General features: G+C 48.1%; 1 protein-coding gene across 1 annotated transcript in view; it reads right to left on the bottom strand.

Annotated features, from left to right (window-relative positions):
* Positions 1–1,764: 1,764 nt before the first annotated feature.
* Positions 1,765–22,303, bottom strand: part of LOC142558333 (MIF4G domain-containing protein-like) — a 76,486-nt gene continuing 55,947 nt past the window's right edge. Inside the window, exon 5 of the mRNA XM_075670479.1 lies at positions 1,765–1,989. Within this exon, the coding sequence (XP_075526594.1) occupies positions 1,765–1,989 (225 nt within the window). The remainder of the gene's footprint in view (positions 1,990–22,303) is intronic.

The raw sequence follows: 22,303 nt of genomic DNA, 5'->3' as shown, positions 1-22,303 counted from the left end.
CCAGCAGTTCCACGTGCGACACATGCAGCTGAGCTGTGGCCAGACACACATTTAGTGTCCACCCCTGCTACAAAGCCGAGAGGCAAGTGCTAGACAAACAGGACAATCGCCCACTGTGAGAACAGAACGCCCTAGGCCCGTGCTAAAAAAGAAGAAATAAAGAAAGTCAGCAGAGAAGGTTTTATTCGCTCTACTCAGGACATTGAGGCCTACGGGCTTTCATGCCAGACTACAAACGCCGCCTGCTATAGCTCTATAGCATTGTGTCCGCGGTTATTTTGTGCTTCTCGCGTTATCGCTGTCTCCTCCCGGTATTCGAGTTTGAGCTTATTTAACCTTTCTTTTTTATTCCCTTGCCCCTTTCCTGCGTGCAAGTAGCCAACCGGAACTACACCGGCTGAACCTCCCTGCCTTTCTTTCATCCTTTCTCTCTCTCTCTACTACCAAGGTAGCGAATATCGTGACAAAACATCGCTAGGATATTGTGGCGATGGAGTGGTGGTGCAAGATCAGCGAGCGCCAAAAATGAGTCACGACTCTAACTCTTTATTGGGCGAACTTGGACCCAGAAAATAACACTCGAAGAACAATAGCGGCAAGCAGAATTATTAGTCATTCAAATCTGGTAAATGGGTAAGAGGCGCCGGCTATTTCTACATGACACATCGAACATTCCAGCGTAATCGCCAGGGCCTACATGTTTGAGAACATGATGTACTATCCGCGTTTCACACGTGGTCTCATAGACAAAGGCTATTATTCCATAGATTCGGCGAGAACTTTCAAGAAAGGTCCTCTACGTGTAGGCACGTCTTGCGCCGAGCGGTATACTTGTAACAAACGGGCAAAACGGTCACTGCAAAAGCTAAACAATATACGCGTAATTATTGTTAGTACATAAAACGAAATTACAAAGAGTGTGAGTCTAAGTTAAGGCCATTCAGAATCTTCAGTAGGTAGTTAATGAAGAGTTCTAGAATAGGCATCCCGACCGTTTGGGGCCCCAGAGAAATAGCGTCGAAGCCACTGCGCATGCGCGAGACGCAAAGTGCGTTTGGGTTTTGCGTCGGGCACACTATTTCACTGACTTAACGGGAGTCCCAAAAGCTGTCCCAATAGCTTTGCGTCAACAAACATCCCGGCACCCGTCAAAGTGGTGGCTCTCAGCTATCACCAAGCTGGGTTCAATTCGTGGCAACACGTGAAGTTCGCAAGCTACGAGAAGTAACTGCTGTCATCGCTTTCTCTCAACTAGCGTGTGTTATGAAGATTGATTCATTAGACGCCGCTGATTCCGAAATTGATTGTCGATTTCATGACTCGTAGGCCTAACGCGGCTTAACTTTGCTGGTGAAGGCACGTAAAGATAGCTACTCGAAAGTAAGCGCAACTAATTACTTGCCGCTAATAGAATAACCTCTAAATTGTAATTAAACGCGGAAACAAGGATGTAGAAATTATTCTTATAATAAATTGCATTTTATTTATTTATAATAACTTTTCTTTGACGCCATATAGTGGCGCTGCAAGCGCAAGACGCTATCCGCAAACGGAAAGCCCTATTCTGAAACACTTCAATCCTGCGTACCCCAACACTAATATCCGTAAAGCTCTTTGGAGCCCCAAAAAGTTTCGGGCCCCTATTCTAAAACTAATATTAGTAAGTAAAGGTAGTAAAGACAGTTACTAAGAAGGCAGTGCTTTTTGTGACATGTAGCCTGTTAATATTTAGTTAGTGTTGCTATATGCCGATACCTTTTGTATTTATGAGTGTGCATGCGAGTAATAGTACTTCATCTGCGCCGAGCTCGACTTCCACCCTGAAGCGTGGAGCTCGATGAGTTCGAGCAGCGTGCTACGCGCCCGCGGCGACACCCCCGACTGCAAGAAGGCGTCGCGCATGCGGCCAATCAGCATCTCCATAAGCCGTGGCGTGGTGCTCTTCACGGCTCGGCCGGCGACGGTCAGCGTCCACCACAGGCACTCCATCTGCAAGGGGATTCGAGTGCGCGGCCTGTAGTGAAACAAGGCGTTGTGGTAGCTTCAGCGCAGAAGCTTCGACTGAGCTGTACACAGTTTTATGCATAGCGGGCAACACTGCGCACTCTACGCGAGTAGCGCGTCCATATAAGTCTCACTCTGCGCGTTTGACAGTGCAGCAGCGGTAGACGCTTGGCGCCTTCAATCGTGCGCATGGGTTTCGCCCAATGGGTTCCCGAGTTTCTGGTCTTTTCCGAGCGACTGTCTGTACTGAAAGACCCGGACCTGTTCTCAAAAGGTCAGAGAGCGACCGCGAATCCCGCCGCCGCTGTTTTTCTGTGCCCGCAAGAACCCTTTTTGCCTCTTTAGGATAATTTCGTCCCCCGGCCGCGCGTAGTGTGGCTGGGCCTACTTTAGGCGTAGCGCGACAAGGGGCGCTGTCGACGCCGCCGCCGGCCCCCTGAGGCCGTCACCAACGTTGCCGCGATAGAGCATGCCGTAGACGGAGAAGGGATCTTTCCGGAAGAATATGATGACCGAAGCCTATATGGATCCAGGCTGCAATCAAAGCTGATGATCGAGCTCGTCCGAAGAATAGGGACGCCAAGGCAGCACAGGATACAGCTATGACACCGACGGACGCCAGCAAGGCCGTCCCGAGCAATGGGGCGAGCCCACCGACAAGACGCCGCCCATATAAAAATAAACCACTCCGGCGTCTGCCAGAGAGCGACTACAAGATCGTACACCGGCCGAGAGGTGGACTTCGGCTCCGAGACCACACGGACACTACGCTCCTGTACGCCCTGTGCCAGGACGTCGGAGTGAACTTTGGGGAAACCAAACACGACCATCTAAGGATCAACCCTTTTAAAAAAACTCCTTTACTGTAAGCACCCCTTCGATGGAGCGCACCAGAAAATACGCGATAGTACAAAAGATCAATATCTTAGACCAGATATATTCAACGTGTGCCTACGTGGCGACGCCGGACAACAGCATATCAAGGGGATAGCGTATCACGTTCTGGAAGACCAAAGCTACGCCGGTATCATGGACGACATCGTTAAGGTCAATCGACAGCTAGAGATTGTGGACGCAAGAAGGATGAGAAAATTATCAAAAACCCTTCTCATAACCATCGTCAACACCAAGAGAATCTCAGACTCCATTTGATTCGGCGGAGGAATCCACAACTGCTACCTCTTCCGACTCAAAGTGGAAGCTTTCTGCAACTGCAGAAGACTGGGACATCGTTCCGACGTGTGTCCGGAAGAACGAAGAAACCTCCGCTAGAGGCGCGGCGAACAGCACCCGAACAAAGGCGAACCCACGTGCACACCGAGGTGCATCCCGTGTAATGGACAGCGCTTCACGGGATCTAAGACGCGAGAGACCGCCCACCAAGGGAAACAGTAAACGGAATGGCAAGCCTCAACTGCAATTTCAGCGACCGGAAGGACAGCGAGCTGAACCTGCGCACGCGCAACAGCAACAGCGAGGCAGAAGCAGATAGAGAAACCGTGCCCATGGCAACGACCGAGGAAAACGAGACCACTCGGAGTCCTACCTGGCGCTCCCGAACGCGTGACGGGAAGGAGCGTCACATCAGGTGAGCGGAACACCGCAACCCTCCCACGAGAGTAATGAAATTAAACAACTTAAAGCAACGATATAGACGCAGGAAGGACTCATGCAGGAACTAGTGAAGGCAATAACGTAACAGCAGCAAAATAGGAAAGCACATATTGCTCGACAACCAGCGATCTTAACACAGGAATCGCGGAGGACCTCCCTGTCCCCGTCAAACGCATCGACGAGGGCACTGTTGTGGTCGGACTGCTGGCGCGAGTTGTTGGGAACTCGGCGCTGACGCCCGTTGTTGCACCTGGGTCGCAAGCCCCAAGGGTAGCGTTGGCCTGGCGGCCTGGGGTACAACTGGAAGCATCCGAAGGTCCCGGCAAAGCATGAGTCGACTGGTAACAACAAAACAACTTGTTTATTCTAACATCGCAAAGAGTTGGCGGTCAGGTTGACCGAAGTAGAGAGACGGGAGTGCACTTTACTCAACAGAAGAAATCGGAGCCCTCACTTTGGCGTCCGGGGGCAGCTGTTTTTATACTCTCGCAGTTGAGGGCAAGAAGGAACCCCTCTATAGACGAGCACGTGACTGTACAATGGGATAAGGTGACGCATACTGTCGTGTCGCCGCCGGTCGGGCACAATGGGGAGGAGAAGGTGACTCCTACTGTCGTGTCGCCGCTGGTCGGGCACAATGGGGAGGAGCAGGTGGCTCACACTGTCGTGTCGCCGCCGGTCGGGCACAATGGGGAGGAGAAGGTGACTCCTACTGTCGTATCGCCGCCGGTCGGGCACAATATGCACATACACTCACACACGCACATGAAGACACGTGGCATCGGAACATGCCTGGACGCGCTTGGCGGGGAGGCGTAGCGGCGACGCCGAACGGGCCAACATGTCTGCCGCTTTGTTGCAGTCGCGCCGGCTAAACCGCGCGTCGTAGGCGAAACGTAACAGCACCTTCACCTGCAAGAGGGCCACCGGCAAAAAGGAGGCTGACAGAAGACACAGAATAAGGGAAAAAAACAGAATCAAGAATAAGTAATGAGCCTATTACGAACAGTGGAACGCAGATTAGACAAAATTGAGGAAAGTCAAAACAATATGGAAGTAATCATAGAAGCGCGCTTCACACCTATCAGAAACGAGGCCAGGGAACAATGTAACACCTTAGAGGGACAACTAAGAGTCCTTACAAACATAGTAAAGGCAACCAACCGGTTGCCTTTACCGGTATGGAAACATCACAAGCAACTGGTTAAGTGATGGGCCAACTCTTCTCGGCCCACCGCAGCGACATCCCTCCCCTTTCCTAAAGCCAGTCATGGGGAAGGCCAGACGGAGAGAAGAATATCAGGATGTCTACCAAGACGACATTCTTAATTTCCCCGAGTTTTCCAGGTTTGCCCTGAGTTCCTTTGCAAAATTCCTTGAGTTACAGAACTTTGTTTCATGTCAAGACGGGCTGACACCATGTCACCCAATGATGTCACTATCTAGTAAGCGTGTTAAGAAATAAAAAAAAAACTACTTAATCTAGTTTGTATAGTAAGGAGTAGCGTTTATTTTATTCAAGATAGAAAACTGAAGGGAAGGTTTAGTAAAATGCACAGCGAATAAAATATCTTCTAAAGAAATGGTGAAGCACGTTGCAAATCGAGTCGAACGTCTTCAAATAAAAATAAAAAGAGATGCATACAGAACGAAATATTTTCGGATATGAGCTATTTCTATCGACTGACAGCAAGCTCATTGGTATTAGGCCCGAACTTTGTTACAAGTGAGATTCTCTCAGCAGCTGGAAAGTCAACCTCAACTGTCCTGACATACACTCAGCCTGCGCACAACGCCTCAGTGTTGCATTGCACTGAGTTTGGTTTGGATGAGGGACATCTGCATCTCAGCGTGAGACAATACTTCGTTTTTTGAGCTCAAGCTCCTTCGAAGAAATGGCGGCGCACTTCGTTTCCCATTCCTTCCTCAACGCATCGGTCTTTTCTGTTCTCGTCTTCCTTCCACTACGTGTTCGCCCCACGTCCGATTTGAAGCATCCTCTTGGTCATTTGTACAACCAACGTCCGATTCTTCACTGTTCAGGGGCCACGAAAGCGTAAAAAAAATCAATGCACGTCTTTTACTGTCCTTGAGTACTCAAATCACCATGGGCACGTAGGAAAAAGCTCTGAAGGCCTGCCAGTACACTTGTTAGGCATATCGGTGCTCGTACTGGGACAGGTGACGGCGGGTACACGCGTGTGTAATTAGGGAATACGTTCTGTGACCCTAGACAATTGATCCTTCCCACGCTTCTTAAACTTCGCCGTAATACTTTACGTACGCTTCACCGCGTGACATTCTAGTGTTGAGGTGAAGTTGCCTTTCGGAAAGCGGCATTGCGCAATGCTCGTGCTTTCTGAGCTTCGAAGCCAATCGCGAGGATTACAGAGGCAGAGTCGGTGCCAGTTCTGACAGCGGCGAATTCGTTCAATGAAAAACACGGCACCCAATGGCAAGAATTTTAATATCGAACGTCGAAGGAGCTAGGCCTAGCGTTGTCGCGGTGGGGGCTACGGCTGTCAGCGGATCTGCGTGCGAGAGCGCCGGTTCGAGGCGGCGAGGAAATCGAAACGTCGGTGTTGACTTTGATTAATGCCACTTCAGACCTTCCGTCACCGCAAAAAGTCCTGAAAAATATCGGACGGCAAAGAGTTCTTGCTTCCGAAATTTCGGACGTTCTTATACGTTGACTCTATGGGGTACGTAGTGGTGCCGCGAAGCCGCCCGGATTGTCGGGCATGTCCCAAAAATCGGGCATCCGGAAAATCGGCCGTTGGCTGTACACTCGCAACTACAGCCAGTGTACAGTGTGCCAGTGTACAACTACAGCCAGTGTACAGCCAGTGTACAGAATTGTCTTTGACATGGCGTCAAAGACAATTCGTTACGATTCCTCTCTTTTACTGGAGCCGGAATAGAGCGACTTTCTTTCCCTTTCAATAAAATGACAGCTAATTTTCCCTGAGTTTTTCCTGAATATTTCCTGAGTATTCAAAATACCTGAGAATTTCCGGCTTTCCCGTTTGGTAGGCACCCTGGAATACGGGAATGGAACTGTAGGAGCTTCCGCGGAAAGCGGGAGAACCTAGAACTCCACATTAAACCTCAAAAAAGAAAAAAAAAACCAGATGTCATAGACCTAGAAGAAACCAAGGAAAAAGTAAAAGTTCGGGATTATAAACCACACGAAAACGCCAACGAAGAAAAACCACTCACGGCCTTCTTGGTTCACAGAAATCTAATGGCAATAGAGACAGAAGTAAATGGAACGGCGCAGACTGCCTCCTGATAGAGGTCATGCCGCTAAAATGAAGTGAGGACTCGCTCTTCGTCGTAACACATATACCATCCCCAACTCCCCTTTAATAGAAGGGATGAACGAAGCCAGAAAAATCAGTAAAACGAGTCCCTTAATAGTAGTCGGAGATATGAACGCACAACATATGGCATGGTGTTATAGAACAAATTGAAAGAAAGGAACTAACCTCTGGCAGCATAGCCAGGACGAAGTATACGCGCTTCTGACAAATCCGGTGGCACCAACTAGGATAGAAAACTGTGTGCAAGGCGAAAGCATGCCCTGACTTTTCTCTATGCAAAAACAGAGTAAATGCACAATGGCGCAACACAAACGAAAACCTAGGGAGCGACAATTACATTATAGAGTCCACTATGCCGAGCAGCACGCTGAAGAAGAAGAGAAGGGTGACACGAGTAGTAGACTGGGATAAATTCAGAGAAAGATGACAGGTTCACGCAGATGGCAAGAAGATTGAAAACCTAAATGAATGGATTGATAAACTCTTGAAGGACGCGGAGCACACCACCAGGAGGATAGAGATAGAAGCCGAAAACAAAGCCGCTGATAGTAGGTAAATTAAACACGTGACAGGCAACAATACCTTACCAAAAATATGGATGAAGCAGAAACACAGCAGAAAACTAAGGATTAGAATAGCGAAACGAAAAAGAGAAATTTCAAGTCATTGTCAAAGCTTAGTAAAACAACAATGGGTACAAACATGTGATTAAATGAGCGGAAAATTGCGGCTCAAGGACACATTACATCATCAAAGACAGCTTTTAGACCCAGAAAACAGTAGAGCCACCCACCAGAAGGATGTAGCACGGATAACACATGCAATCCCGTTTAATATGACGAAGAAATGATAGCGGAAATCCAAACGCGATACCTATGCACTACGAAAAAGCAGACGCTTCCCAACTACATCGGCAACCTCAACCTTGAGCTCGACGAATACATAACGGTAGCAGAGGTAAAGGCAGCCATGTAGAAAATTAGAACGTGCTCTGCTCCAGGAGCGCATGGGGAGAGCAACAAAATACTAAGAAAGCTAGACGATGACCCCATTCAAGAGGTCACGCAGTACTTTAATAAGTGCTGGAAGGATGGATGGCTGCCAGAGACGAGGAAACACGCCAAGGTAACTGATACTCAAGCCAGGCAAGAAACTTGAACTAAGCAACCTCAGACTCATATCCCTAACATCATGCTTAGGGAAGCTTTGGAGCATGTGGTGCTATCTAGGTTACAGGACCACATGGACAAGCACAATCTCTTTCCGCACACGGTGATAGGCTTATGCCCCAACCTATCTACTCAAGATATATTGCTCAGGCTTTAGGAAGAGGTAATAAATACACTGAATAACAACAACACTAAAACAATAATGACACTAGACCTCATCAAATCCTTCTATAATGTCACCCATAATGCCATCATGAATGCCCTCTCCGACTTGAACGTTGGAGAGAGACTATATTCATACATCAACGCTTTTCTAAAAGAGAACGGCTGAAATCAATTTCGGAAGCATCAAGTCGGATCCACTACAACTAGGAAGCAAAGGTACACGCCAGGGGTCGGTGCTGTCGCCCTCCCTTTTCAACGTAGCCCTCATACCCATGGCCATACTTCTTACCACCCTACCAAACCTATCCTCGGCGCTTTACGCAGACGACATCACCGTGTAGACAATCAGGCGAAACGAAGGCGATATCGAGAGCACGCTACAGATGGGAGCGAATATAGTGACCGGATACGCCAGGAGAGCCAGGCTCCTTGCTCTCCGCAAATATCGGAACTCCTAATAGCCAGACACAGGCCAAAGAAAAACGATCCGCCGGTACTATTGGATATGAAGGTTGATGGTACAAAAGTTCCAGAAGAACAAACCTTGTGAATCCTGGGAATGTGCATTCGAAACAATGGGGAAAACACAACGACGCTAAACAAACTAATAACGTGCGTTGGACTTAAAGAGGTTCACAAGACGAATAGCTAACAAACAACAGGGAATCAAAGAAACAAATTTGAGGCGGCTAGCACATGTGTTCGTGCTTAGCCGTATAGTATACTCCCTCCCCTCTCTCAAAATTTGGGCAGTAGAAAAGAAGAAGGTTGTATGCTTCATAAGACAATCATACAAGGTAGCCCTTCACCTCTCCAAGAATGCATCAAGAGACAGGCTGCTAATGTTAGGCCTGCACAGCACGCTTCCCGAGCTGGTCGAGGCGCACAGAATCGCACAGTACGACAGGCTAACAAAAAGAACCACAGGAAGACACATTCTGAGGTCCTTGGATATCAGGTCGCGAGCTAAATGCGGCATTCGTTCGCAAGCACTCAGCAAGATGGCACTTTTGAATGCAGACTACGCTCGAAAGATTGGCGTAGCCGGAGGGGTGCCAACCACCCATATTTTTAGTCTGTATGTACATATATACACGCACATATACAAACGCGCACGTGTGTATAAGGAGCAGCACCGCCCTCGATCCGTCGAAATGAAATTCTGACTACGCCTGCGGCTCGAACAGCTCAAAAGCTCGCGTGCAAACGCGCATTACCTTGCAACAAAAAGCAGTGCAATGTTTTTCAGCATGCATATTAAGTTTTCTCACGGAGGCCGGAAAGCAAGAAATGTTTTAAAGGGTGTTTAAAAAAACCTTCACAGCAGAGCAAAGCTCGAACATAACAGTGGACCTATAATTAACTCTTTTCCTTGCGGGAGCATATACAGGGACACTAATCAAAATTTGTATCAGAACACTACAGGAGAGTATGACAACGTAGACCGCAATATTTTGTGGGATATCCTGAAAGGGGAAGGCTTAGGCGATGATTGTCTACAGCTTTTGATAGGGATGTACCTAGAAAATAACTTTTCCGTTGAATGAGAAGGGATGCGGAGCGAAGAGAAAGTTGATGTCAACAAGAGACTGAGGCAGGGGTGCTAGCTAACAAGCAAAATGATTTGCAACGTCTGGCTAATATCTGTGGACAGGAAGGCGAGCATGTAGGTTTGAAATTTAGTGTTAGAAAATCAGGTGTTATGGTATTGAATGAAAACAGTGAACAGACAGTGGCAATACAGGGCCACGAATACCTCGGGTAAAAGAATATAAATATCTTGGTATATGGATAAACGAAGGCAATAGATATACGGAAAAACAGGAAGAAACAATAACAGTAAAGGCGGAAAGAAATGCAGCCATAATGAAGCGCATAGCACTATGGGGATACAATAGGTACGAGGTGCTCCGGGGTATGTGGAAAGGTGTAATAGTTCCAGGACTTACTTTTGGAAATGCGGTTGTTTGCTTTAACTCAGGGGTACAATTATGACTCGATGGGAACCACTGGGTCGCCTCGCGCTGGGCGCTCACGGGAAGAACTACAATGAAGCTGTACAGGATGATATGGGCTGGTAAAGTTTTGAAGTGATGGAAGCTCAAAGTAAAATTGATTATGAAAAACGACTGAGATATATGGAAGAAAGTAAATGGGCCGGGAGAGTGTTAAGGCATCTTTACAGGAAAAACGTTGATTCACAGTGGAGGAAAAGAACTAGAAAGCTTACCAATAAGTATGCGGCCGGTAGGGTGAGCAACACCGCAATAAAGAACGTCAAGCGGCAAGTCAGAGAGGCTGAAATAATCCCATGGGTGGCGGCAATGGGAAAGAAACCTGCCAAGAGTAACTACTTAAGAGGAAAAAACGAAATCAGGAAAGAAACAATTTATGATAACTCAAAGGGAAGCTCATTACTTTTCGAAGCGAGATCAGGATGCCGTAGAACACGCACATATAGAACCAGATATAAGAACGAAGAAGCATGTGCTTGCTGCGGTACAGCTAGGGTAACGATGGAACATATTTTATTAGAATGTGATGATATCTGCCCAGCGATCGATTTAAGCACCACTAGCCTCCTTGAAGCCCTTGAATTCAGCGAGAGCAAAGAGAATGTAAACATGTTAAGAGGTGATCGGAAGATTGGTGGAAGTAGGGAAACGACAAAAAACGGGGACGTACAAAAACAAAGTTCAAAGCGGGTCAGAAAATTTGGTTACGGGAATCCATCGGGAGTTTTCTTTTCTTTTTCTTTCTTTTTCTTTTTGTACCAAGGTAAGACATTAGGCAGCATAACAAGAGCTTGGTGGCGCAGCCCACCGCCCCATTCCAAAGGGGGCGCTCATAACATCCATCCATCCATCCACTAATATCATCACCATCACGTATTTAGCAATATGGCCGCTACGGTAGCGGCTGGTAGGGCTCGTCGCGCTACTCGCTCGCTGGTTTCGGGCGCTTTGTTAAGCCTTTCTCGGTGGTATTTGTGTGTACGGTACTCTAACATGACTACATATATTTTATTATGTCGCCATGTGACCGATAGGCCTCTATTGGCAAAAAAAAATTCAAACAAGTAAGCTTACATTGTTTATTGTTATGATTAATGAAGCAGTACATGCCACAATTTTCGTACATGTCAGGTGGAGTTAATGCTGACAGTCACTGAGTTTACAACATACAGAAACACAGATAGCCATCTATTTATTGAAATTGAAAGCTGAAATTGAGTTTTCTCATCGTGCTCGATCAAAGCAGGGAGAACGAAGCTTCAGACAGCAATATTGTGACATGCTGACGAAGATGTTGTCAGCTTGGTCGGAAGAAGACGACGCTCTGGACTTCGCGCGCTGTCTGCCATATTGTCAGCCGCTACGATTATTGTATATACCCTGTAAATATACGTCTGACTGTTTTTAACCCCGTAACGATTTTGGTGGAGGGGCGGGGTATCGATCCCCGTACCTCTCGCATCTGTCGTAAAACATCGAATAAACACCGGTGATGCGAACCCTATCCATCGGCGACCCTACCGCGTCTCACCTACTGAGCGACAAATCATTCAACATGAAGTTGACAAGATGCTTTCTCGAGACATCATCGAACCTTCTTGCAGCCCATGGGCATCCCCTGTTGTACTAGTTAAAAAGAAGGACAACAGTTGGCGATTTTGCGTGGATTATGGACACCTCAACAAGGTAACCAAGAGGGACGTCTATCCGCTACCACGCATTGACAATGCCCTGGATTGCCTGCATGGAGCACAATATTTTCGTCCATGGACGTTCGCTCCGGCTACTGGCAAATTGCCGTCGACGACATTGACCGCGAGAAGACAGCATTTATTACTCCCGATAGCCTGTATTAGTTCAAAGTGATGCCTTTCGGCTTATGTAATGCCCCGGCCACATTTGAACGAATGATGCAAGCCCTCCTACACGGTTTCAAGTGGTCCATCTGCTTCTGTTACATGGACGATGTGATCGTTTTTTCTGCGACTTTTGCGACACACCTCGAACGCCTATCGACGATCCTATCTGTTTTGCGTCAGGCGGGGCTACAATTAAATTCGTCCAAGTGCCACTTCGGTCGTCGGGAAATCTCTGTGCTTGGGCATCTCATCGATTCTTCTGGTGTACGCCCTTATCCCGTTAAATACGGGCAGTGAAAGACTTTCCCGTGCCAACAAGTGCCAAGGATGTTGGCAGCTTCTTGGGTCTTTGCTCCTACTTCCGTCGGTTTGTCTGAAATTTTGCGAACGTTGCGCGCCCTCTCATCAGCTCTTCAAGAAATACGCCGCATTCATTTGGGGCCCTGAGCAAGCTGGTGCTTTCACCGAGCTGGTTGGGCTGCTTACGTCCCCGCCCATTCTCGCTCAACTTTGATGCGTCAGCTCCAACAGAAGTCCGTACCGACGCCAGTGGCCACGGTATTGGCGCTATCTTGGCACAGAAACAACAAGAGCGAGAACGTGTTATTGCCCGCTCTAGCCGCCTTCTTTTCTCTGCTGAGCGCAATTATTCCATCCCCGAACGCGAGTGTCTGGCTCTCGTTTGGGCGGTGGGTAAATTCGCCCCTCTTTGTACGACCGCCAATTCACAGTCATCACTGATCATCACGCTCTGTGTTGGCTTTCGTCCCTCAAAGATCCTTCAGGGCGCCTTGACCCTGGGCTCTGCGCCTTCAAGAATACAACTATTCAGTTGTATGCAAGACCGGCCGGTTACATCAAGATGCGGACTGCTTGTCGAGCCATCCTGTCGACCCTCCTGACGTTTCTGCGGCCGGCATACCTGTCACCGTTCTCCCTCCGGCTTCTTTTCGCGATATTGAAGCCGAACAACGTCAGGACGCCTTCTTACAAGACCTTATTCAACGGTTCACTTCAACGACGCCCGAGCCTTCCCTTCGCATGTTTGAACTCCAAGATGGTATATTGTACCGCTCTAACATGCGCCCGAACGGCCCTGCCCAACTCTTTGTTGTGCCTGAGCGTCTGCGTCAGACTGTTCTCGCCCAGCTTCATGATGTCCCGACTGCCGGTCACCTTGGCGTGTCATGGACCTATTACCGCGTTCGTCGGCGCTTCTATTGGCCTGGTCTATACCGTGACGTCTGCCGTTAGGTCACTGCGTGTGACCTTTGTCAACGACGCAAAAAGCCCACCACATTCTCTGCTGGTCACCTTCAACCACTTGACGTACGATCAGACCAATTCTTCAGTATAGGTGTTGATCTTGTTGGCCCATTTCCTATGTCTGATTCGGGAAACAAGTGGATTGCTGTAGCAACAGACTACGCCACCCGATATGCAATCACACGGGCTCTTCCGACAAGCTGTGCAACCGATGTCGCCGACTTCCTCCTAGAGAACGTCATCCTTCCCCACGGCTCCCCTCGACAGCTCCTCACCGACCGCGGCCGCTACTTTCTTTCTAAAATTGTCAACGACATTCTGCACTCGTGCGCGACTAAACACAAACCTGCTACTGCTTACCATCTACAAACGAACGGTCTAACCGAGCGCCTTAACCGCACCCTTACTGACATGCTGTCCATGTGTGTCTCCGCTGACCATCACGACTGGGACGTTGCGCTGCCGTTCGTTACTTTCGCCTATAATTCGTCTCGCCATAATACCGCCGGCTTCTCTCCATTCTTCCTCTTGTTTGGCCGCGACCCTACGCTACCTTTCGACACCATTCTGCATGCTAGCCTGAATTCCACTTCTGAGTACGCCCGTGAAGCCATACTCAAAGCTCAAGAAGCACGCCATATTGCCCGACGTCGACTTGTGGAGTCGCAGTACAATCAGGGGCGCTTATATGACGCCCGCGATCGTGACCTCCATTACACACCGGGCACCCTGGTTCTCCTTTGGTCGCCGTCGCGACGCGTTGGCCTCTCGGAGAAGTTACTTTCACGCTACTCTGGCCCTTACCGTGTCTTGCGTAAAGTAACTGACGTCACGTACGAAATCACCCCTCTTGAGCCAACCGTGGCTCAGCATTGCTCCGACGTGGTCCATGTTGCGCGCCCTAAGTTGTATCACTCGCCCGCCTCCTAACCAGCACCGAGGCGGTGCTTCCGCCGCCGGGGGCCATGTGACACGCTGACGAAGAAGATGTCAGCTTGGTCCGAAGACGACGACGCTGTGGACTTCGCGCGCTGTATACCATCTTGTCAGCCGCTACGATTATTGTAAATATCCTGTAAATATACGTCTGACTGTTTTTAACCCCGTAACATTTTTTATGCTGGGCTATCCTCGTAATTGTATTGCGTACAGTGCTGCTTGACGTGTTTCATAGTATATTGTCTGCGTTCAACGGTTCCAGCTATATTTCAAAAAAAGAAACCTAAATAGTGCTCCACAAAGATGCACTTTCCGCAAGATACGCTCGAGCTGCAATGTCCCGTTGTCTTCATGACACATTGGCGAGAGGCACTAAGTGTAGGGGTAAAAAAAAACGTTATGCTGAATTTTACATCGCACATTGTCTCATCTTGATATTTCTGTGAAACGAGTTATTGGGCGAGTTGGTCACTTATTCCAGGCATAACAGCAGCGGAAAAAAAACACTCAGAAGAAAGGATCATTGATTCGTAGAGATTGTCGGTGTCTGTCAGTGTTCCTATCTTCTGAGTGCGTTTTTTGGCACTGCTGTTATGCCTGCAACTTGATATCTCTGCTGCACATTTAGTGTTCAGGTGCTGCAAGAAAAGCTTCGGCACAAGTGGAGTACTCGTAGGAAAGCGAGGAACGTTGTGAAGGCAACAGTGCTTACAAGATTCCTTGCAAATATTGTGTGAATAAACAAGGACACTAAATAAACATATAAAGCCAATTAATGCTAAGGGATCCTTGGGAAATCGAATTTACGGTTTTATATTTAAAAAAAAACTCGTCCGCTTGCGTATTCAAACAAGTCAAAGAGGTTGCAAGGAGATAAACAATTCGATTAAACAACAGAGGTGAGGAAAAGGAGCCTCCGCCTGGAGCCAACGTTTCAGCGAGCAAACATATTTGTGAGGGCCGCGACGAAGAAAAGTTCCCACTGAGGCTTCCCTTGCTCGTTCACTGTTGATTGACTGAATGTTAAGCTAAACTTTTTGCGAGTATAGTTCAAAAAGTTTTTGGGAGCACTCTGCTGAGGTTTGCCATCTGCGGTTTGAAGAGAAAGAAAAATTGTTTTTATTGATTTGTCATGTTTGAGAAGTGTGGAGTAGGCCGGCTGTGTGCATTTGCATTTTGTAGCATCCTCTTACGGTGCAGGGTTAGTCTAGTTAATGATTCCTTGCCAACTGTACATGAGCCTTTGTAGATAACAGATGTAAAATAATGTGCGTATCCAGATCTAATACTAATCCTAGCCTTTATCATCTGAATAATGTTCTGTTAGATTTATTCATGTCATATAAATATCTGGGTGTACACTTTACAAATAACTCAAATTGGACCATTAATATATAATAATTAATGATGCTAATCAAATTCTCGGGTATTTATGGTGCAACTTTTACAGAGCACTGTCTACTTCAAAACTACAGCTTTACAAGAGTAATACCAGAGTCCTTCCATGTTTTTCTGGTCACGAAACTCCGCCGTCACGCTATGGGAGAGGTTCATATGCTGCCCAAAGGTGCCGCGACGCGGCGCCACTGTGCCACAGAGGGCATCGTTCGCGTACCGGAACGCGCGCGCAGTGCGAGGCAAGCTGAGTGGTCGGGCGCGTTATGTGCATGTGCTGCGCTATTTTTCGAGTGCTGGGCTGTTTGGTTGAAGTGGCGGGGTGGGACAACGATGCCGAACAGGGCACGACCGAAAAGGTGTCGTTGTTCTGTTTACCTAATAACAAGGAGCAGCGCGAGAAATAGAAGCGGGCCATACCGCGGCAGGAAAGTGGCGGTTTTAATTTCGAATCGAAGTATACGCGTGTGTGCGCGAAACACTTTGACGCCTCGGACATCGTCACTGCGTACAATTTCAACATCAACGGCGACGACGTGTCCCTGGAGCGTGAGAAGCCGACGCTGAAGACTAACGCCGTTTCAAAGATGCTTTTAACAAACTTCTTGCATTGTTAATGGTGGACCATTTATGACCGGACGCCTCTGTACTATCTGTATTTCGCTCCGCTTGTTTTACATGATAAATAAATGATCGTGCTTGTATTTTGTTTTTACACCAACACGTTTTATTTCTTTTCTTAATCGAATTGTAAAGTTTCTTTTTCATTTTTCGACCATGATAAGAATATCAGGACCGGTGATTGCAACATTTTAACACATTGTAAATAGTTGCGAATTAAGAACCAAAATACCTAGTCTCGTCGTTTCTGCGTCGAAACCACGAGCAGCGTGAATAAGTGCTGGGCTTACTGACGCTTCTAAACGACTGCTTGCTAAGGCAATTGCCTCATTACAGCTAGTTTCAACTGAACCTAACACTTCAGGTTCGCCTTAATCCGTTGTTAAAAGCCGCACCGAAGACATTTAGTAGCGAAGTTCGTCTTCCATTATCTTATTCAGAAATGGCATCGCTTTGCAAGAAATCTTAAGCGCATGGAGCAGCTCAGTTCGCTTTTCTTTGTCATGAAGTATTCTACGGTAGCAGCCCTTTGCAATAGCAATTTCATTCTTTTGATCTCGTTATAAGATACTGCCCACAGAGTCCTTCTCTGCCACAGTTTAACAGAAACTGAACAGCTGTGCTCGGCGAACAATCTGGCGCTATGCGCAACGGAGAATTGGCGCTTACTCATCTGGTGATAAGTGGGACCACTGGCGTTTTGTTGCGAATGCGCGGTGTTTAATTTAAGGCAAATATTAAAAAGCGGAGCCCACCGAAGCGTTGAGGCGAACGGCGATGATGAAGAAATCCGGACCGAGACCGCCCGGCCGTGTACAGCGGACGCACTTCGACGAGGGCGAAATGCAAAACACCCGTTTATTTAAATTTAGGCGCATTTTAAAGGATCCCAGCTGATCAAAACTAATCCCGAGTCCCCCACTACGGCGTGCCTCATAATCGTATCGCGGTTCTGGCTCTTAAAATTCCAGATCTTTCTTTTTTTTCGGTCTGAGACCACCGCAAGCTCCATGTTATGAGCGGCTTTTTTTTTTCATCCCGTGCGCTCATATCATCGCAGAAGACACGCTGAGGCAGTAATTTAATTATATTCAATGTTAAAAATAGTTACGTGAAACTAAAGCGATGGTTGAGGAAGTTGAGAAAGCTAGAATACCGAGGCTGCCCCACACACAACCACAGCGGCAGCGGCGTTCGCATGCCCTCTCATGCACGGTTGCGCCTCTAGCGGCGGGCGCTGGCGCTATATGAAACTGAGGCGGCAGTTTCGTGACCAGAAAAAACATGGAAGGACTCTGGTAATACGCTCGAAACTTGAATATGCATGTGCAATATGGGATCATAGTAGCGTTGATCTTATTACTTCACTGTACTCTTTTCATTCTTTCTAATTACAACTGTACCGCGAATACATCAATGAAAACTAACCTAACACTTATTCTACTAGCTAACCGCCGAAGGTGGCCAGTATTTCGCTATTTCGCAGAAGTTTCCATCACACCCCACTTCACGAAGAGTTCATTCTGCGACCTCGGTACATTTCAAACCGCGTTGATCATCGCTGTAAGGTAGGAACTGATTTTTGTTGCACGAAGTCTTTCTTTAGGTCTATCATCCTTCGTAGGTTTCAGGAATGGAACCACCTTCCCTCAAGTATGGTAGCCATCACCAACAGCAAACTTTTTTTTTTGCAAAACATTAGCTAATATTGTATAGACGGGAGAATCATTACGTTACCGGAACTCAATTCAGTTGTATCTGTGTTTGCTTTACTCTACTATATTTTAATCACTCCCTATTTTAATGCCATATGCCCCTGAGGGTACTTTAAATAAAAGATAGAATAATAACCTGAAGAGTGACGGCCAGGGTTGCAGTCAACATGAAGTATAACTTCTGCAAAATTGCATTGAGCGTTCTTGAGGGTTTTAAAATTATTTGCGTTTTCATGTAACAAATTAACGTTGTGAGGGAGTTAGTGATACTCGGTGCTAATGCCCGTTAAACTGATTTGCAAAGAGCAGAAGACATAGTTTGTGAATTAGCAGGTAGAGCTTGCTACATTATTTCTATCTGGTCATCATGGCTATAATCACTTGAAAAGAGACAAGTTGGCACTCAACATGTTACTTCTCCGGTTGTCATAAATCGTCGTAAGTGCAAGTAAGCTTGCATGTAAAATTTTAGCATCGCCGCTCGGTACGATACAAACTGTAGACTGCTGCTTTCCTGATGCTCACACCCCTATATCTGGTAAACTTGCAAACATTTCATGGTGAGGCACATAGTTCAAGAGGACCTGTTGTCATTGTCACGATGATGCGGAGGACTGGCTTGAGCAGTATCAACGGGTAGCTAGACTTCATCACTGGCGCCCCGACCAGAAGCTTTTCAACGTCTATTTCGCCCTTGAAGGCAGTGCAAGGGTGTGGTTTTAAAACCACGAGGGAAGTTTGACGACGTGGGACGAGCTTTACCGTCAGTTACTGGATGCATTCGGGAACACAAATCGACGTGGAAACGTGCGCCTGCTTGAGTCACGTATGTAACGGTCAAATGAAGGTGTCGCCAATGTTTGCCGAAGATATGGCGCGTTTTTTCACCGAGCAGATCCCAACATGTCTGAGGCAAACAAGCTGAGCCATCTCATGCGGAGTGCCAAAGAACAGCTATTCGCTGGCCTTGTGCGCAATCCGTCAACAACCGTGGCCGAGTTTATTAAGGGGGCCACGGCAATCGGGCGGGCTGTGAAGCAACGGTACCAACAGTACGACCGCTTTGTAGCTGGGGCACCGACAAGACCCGCAGCACTCGCCACGGCCAATGATACCTGCTTGCGCCAACTTATCCGACAGATTGTGCGCGAGGAAATCGCAAAGGAGGACGCTGGGGCACACACCATGAGCACATGCACCGCCGCCACAGGAGTTCACGGTTGCCTCCGTTGCTGATGTGGTGCGTCAGGAACTCCGTCAGGCGTTTGTCCTTTCCGAGCCATGTCCCGAGATGTCATACCAGCCGACCGCCTACAGCTGCGCAGACGCAGTTCGTCGTCCATCGCCTTCCGAGGTGCCATACCAGCTGAACGCATACAGTTGTGCCGATGCTGTTTCTCGTCCCTTGTCTACCATACCAACACTACAGTACCGTGAACAGCCTCCCGTAGCAGCCTGGGCCCAACGGGAATCCGTAAGGCGACCCCAGCTACGCAAGACCGATATATGGCGCACTGCAGATCGGCGACCACTGTGTTATAATTGTGGAGAGCCAGGCACATTTACCGTTTTTGTCCTCATCGTCCATCTGGCTACCAGTGAAGTCCACATGCCGCTACGCGCCGCTTGTTTGATGAAAACCGTGCCTCCTTCGACGACAGCCATGCTGGCCGGCAAGTGAGCCCATCTAATCCATGGCCCCGCTCACCGTCTCCCTCGTGTTTTTCCTCACTGAGCAGCTGAAGTTTTCCTGACGTCACCAGAGGCCGGTCTCCCAGCCCACGGCGGCGAAACTGAAAGCAGCGACCTCTGGGGGGAAGGTTGCAAGTCCTCAAGTCGCCGGAAATTCCTCCCTGTTACCGAAAAAGGACAACGCCGACAAAACTGACGGCGGACCTCGCTGTAACGATTGACGGGCACGAAGTGACGGCCTTAGTCGACAACGGCGCGGACATTTCTATAATGAGCGATCCGTTGGCAGACAAACTCAAGAAAGAATGGATGAGCCCTTCCATTTAAATGCTGAAGGCTAGATAATGACACCCACAGGCAAGTGTACTGCAAGACTCGTAATCGCGAACGTAGCTTTTGTCGCCACATTCGTGATTCTACCCGAGTGCTGCAAATGACTCATATTAGGAATGGACTGCTAAGAGAATAAGGTGCCCTTGTCAACATACGTGACGGCGTGGTGACATTTTCCCATGAAAAGGACAGGGCCTATGGCACAGAACCCCAACCCCGAGCCTTAGGTGTTATCGAACAGGACATGTGCATACCGCCGCTATCATGCAGACTTGTTCCCGTTAGTTGCGGCGCACAGTAGAAAGAAGACGCAGTAGCGGAACATCTAACTGCTCTTCTTTTACGCCAAGGTGTTGTCATCGCCCGTGGAATCGCCAGTTTAGTTGACGTGCATGCGGAAGTGCTCTTGACAAATATCACAAACGAATGTCAGCACATCAGTAAAGGCACCGCTGTCGCATACCTAGATGAAATCGACCGCGCTCAAGACTTTTGTCATGCGATAAGAAGGCAAGGCTCGTACAACACCATGTACCCCAGCTGTTGACGTTGGTGCGGGCTAGAGAAGACTGCTTTTGGGATGCCTGATTGGTTTTACGAATTTAAGGTTCTGCCTTTCGGCTTATGCTCGGCCCCAGCCACGTTTCAAAGGCTCATCGACACTGACCTATCCGGTCTAAGGTGGAAGACTTGCCTGGTGTACCTCGACGGCGTAATTGTTTTTTCTGCCACTTTTGAAGAACACCTAAAATGACTGCATCCAATTCTTCAAGCCATACGGCTCGCGGGGCTTACACTGAAACCAGAAGAACGTCACTTTAGATTTGAAGAATTTCAGTTCCTAGGTCATGTCGTCAGTCAAGACCGTGTTAGCCCTGACCCGGATAAATTTGCAGCCGTCGCAAAGTTGCCACAGCCAGCGGATGAGAAGTCAGACGCTTCCTGGGTCTCTGTGCCTATTACCGGTGATTTATCGCGGATTTTGCGCACCTCGCTTCTCCACTCACCCACCTCGCAAGAAAAGGCGTGTTTATATGGGGACAGGAGCAAGAAACAACATTCATCAATTTACGGCAACGTCTACAAACTCCGCCTGTGCTCGCTCACTTTGACGAGGATGCATCAACAGCGATTCGCACAGATGCAAGCAACGTGGGCTTTGGGGCTGTTCTCGTTCAGTGGCAAGATGGTGCCGAGAAAGTAGTTGCGTATGCGAGCAGAACACAGTCACGCGCTGCGTCAAACTACTCATCCACGGAGAAGGAATTCCTGGTTGTGTATGGGCAGTCGCGAAGTTTCGCCTGTACTTATACGGCCGCGCTTTTCAAGTCGTAAGCGACCACCATTCCCATTGTTGGTAGACCAATATGAAAGATCCCTCTGGACGCTTGGCACACTGGAGCTTACGGCTTCTAAAAAGCACATGACAATAGCCTACAAATCGGGAAGGCAGCACTTAGATTCTGACTGCCTCTCGAGGTCACAGATTTAACCGCCGAGCGCCGACGAGGATGAATACGCAAGTTTCTTAGGAGTTGTTGATGGGGCCGCCATCTCTCGGCAACAGGAAGACGACCGAAAGCTCAACTCACTCAGAGTTTTTGAAATGGGAAACACGACTCTCTCGAGATTATTTTCCAGGAGCCTACCTTCATTCTGTTTGCATAATGGAATTCTCTACAGGAAAAACTTCTCTTCAACCGGGAAAAGCTATCTGCTAGTAGTTCCCGAAAATCTCCGCCACGAAATCTTGCAAGCCTGCCATGACGAAACCACCTCAGGTCACCTCGGTTACACGCGAGCATTGGTACGAATCAAAGAAAGATACTACTCACCAAGGTTCTCAGCAGATGTGAAACATTAGGTTAGAACTTGCCTTGAGTACCAGCGACGTAAAGTACCATCTACAAAACCCGCTAGGCTATTGCAATCCGTCGGACTATTGGAAACGCCGTTTGCTCAAATTGGAATGCTCGTTCTTAGCCCCTTCCCAATATCTCACAGCGGCAACAGATGGGTCACATTCGCGAGGGACTATCTCACCCGATACGCGGAAACTAAGGCGATTCCGAGTGGCACTGCAGCTGAAGCGAGACGATTCTTTATCGAGAGCATTGTCCTGAGACGTGGTGCTCCGGTGGTCGTCATAACCGACAAAGGAACCGCATTCACAGCTGAGCTTTTGCGCATTGG

This window comes from Dermacentor variabilis, chromosome 9, assembly GCF_050947875.1.
Source record: "Dermacentor variabilis isolate Ectoservices chromosome 9, ASM5094787v1, whole genome shotgun sequence".
Taxonomy (NCBI): Eukaryota; Metazoa; Arthropoda; class Arachnida; order Ixodida; family Ixodidae; genus Dermacentor; species Dermacentor variabilis.
Note: the sequence above shows the minus strand (reverse complement) of the source record. Positions and strands in the feature narration are given on the sequence as shown.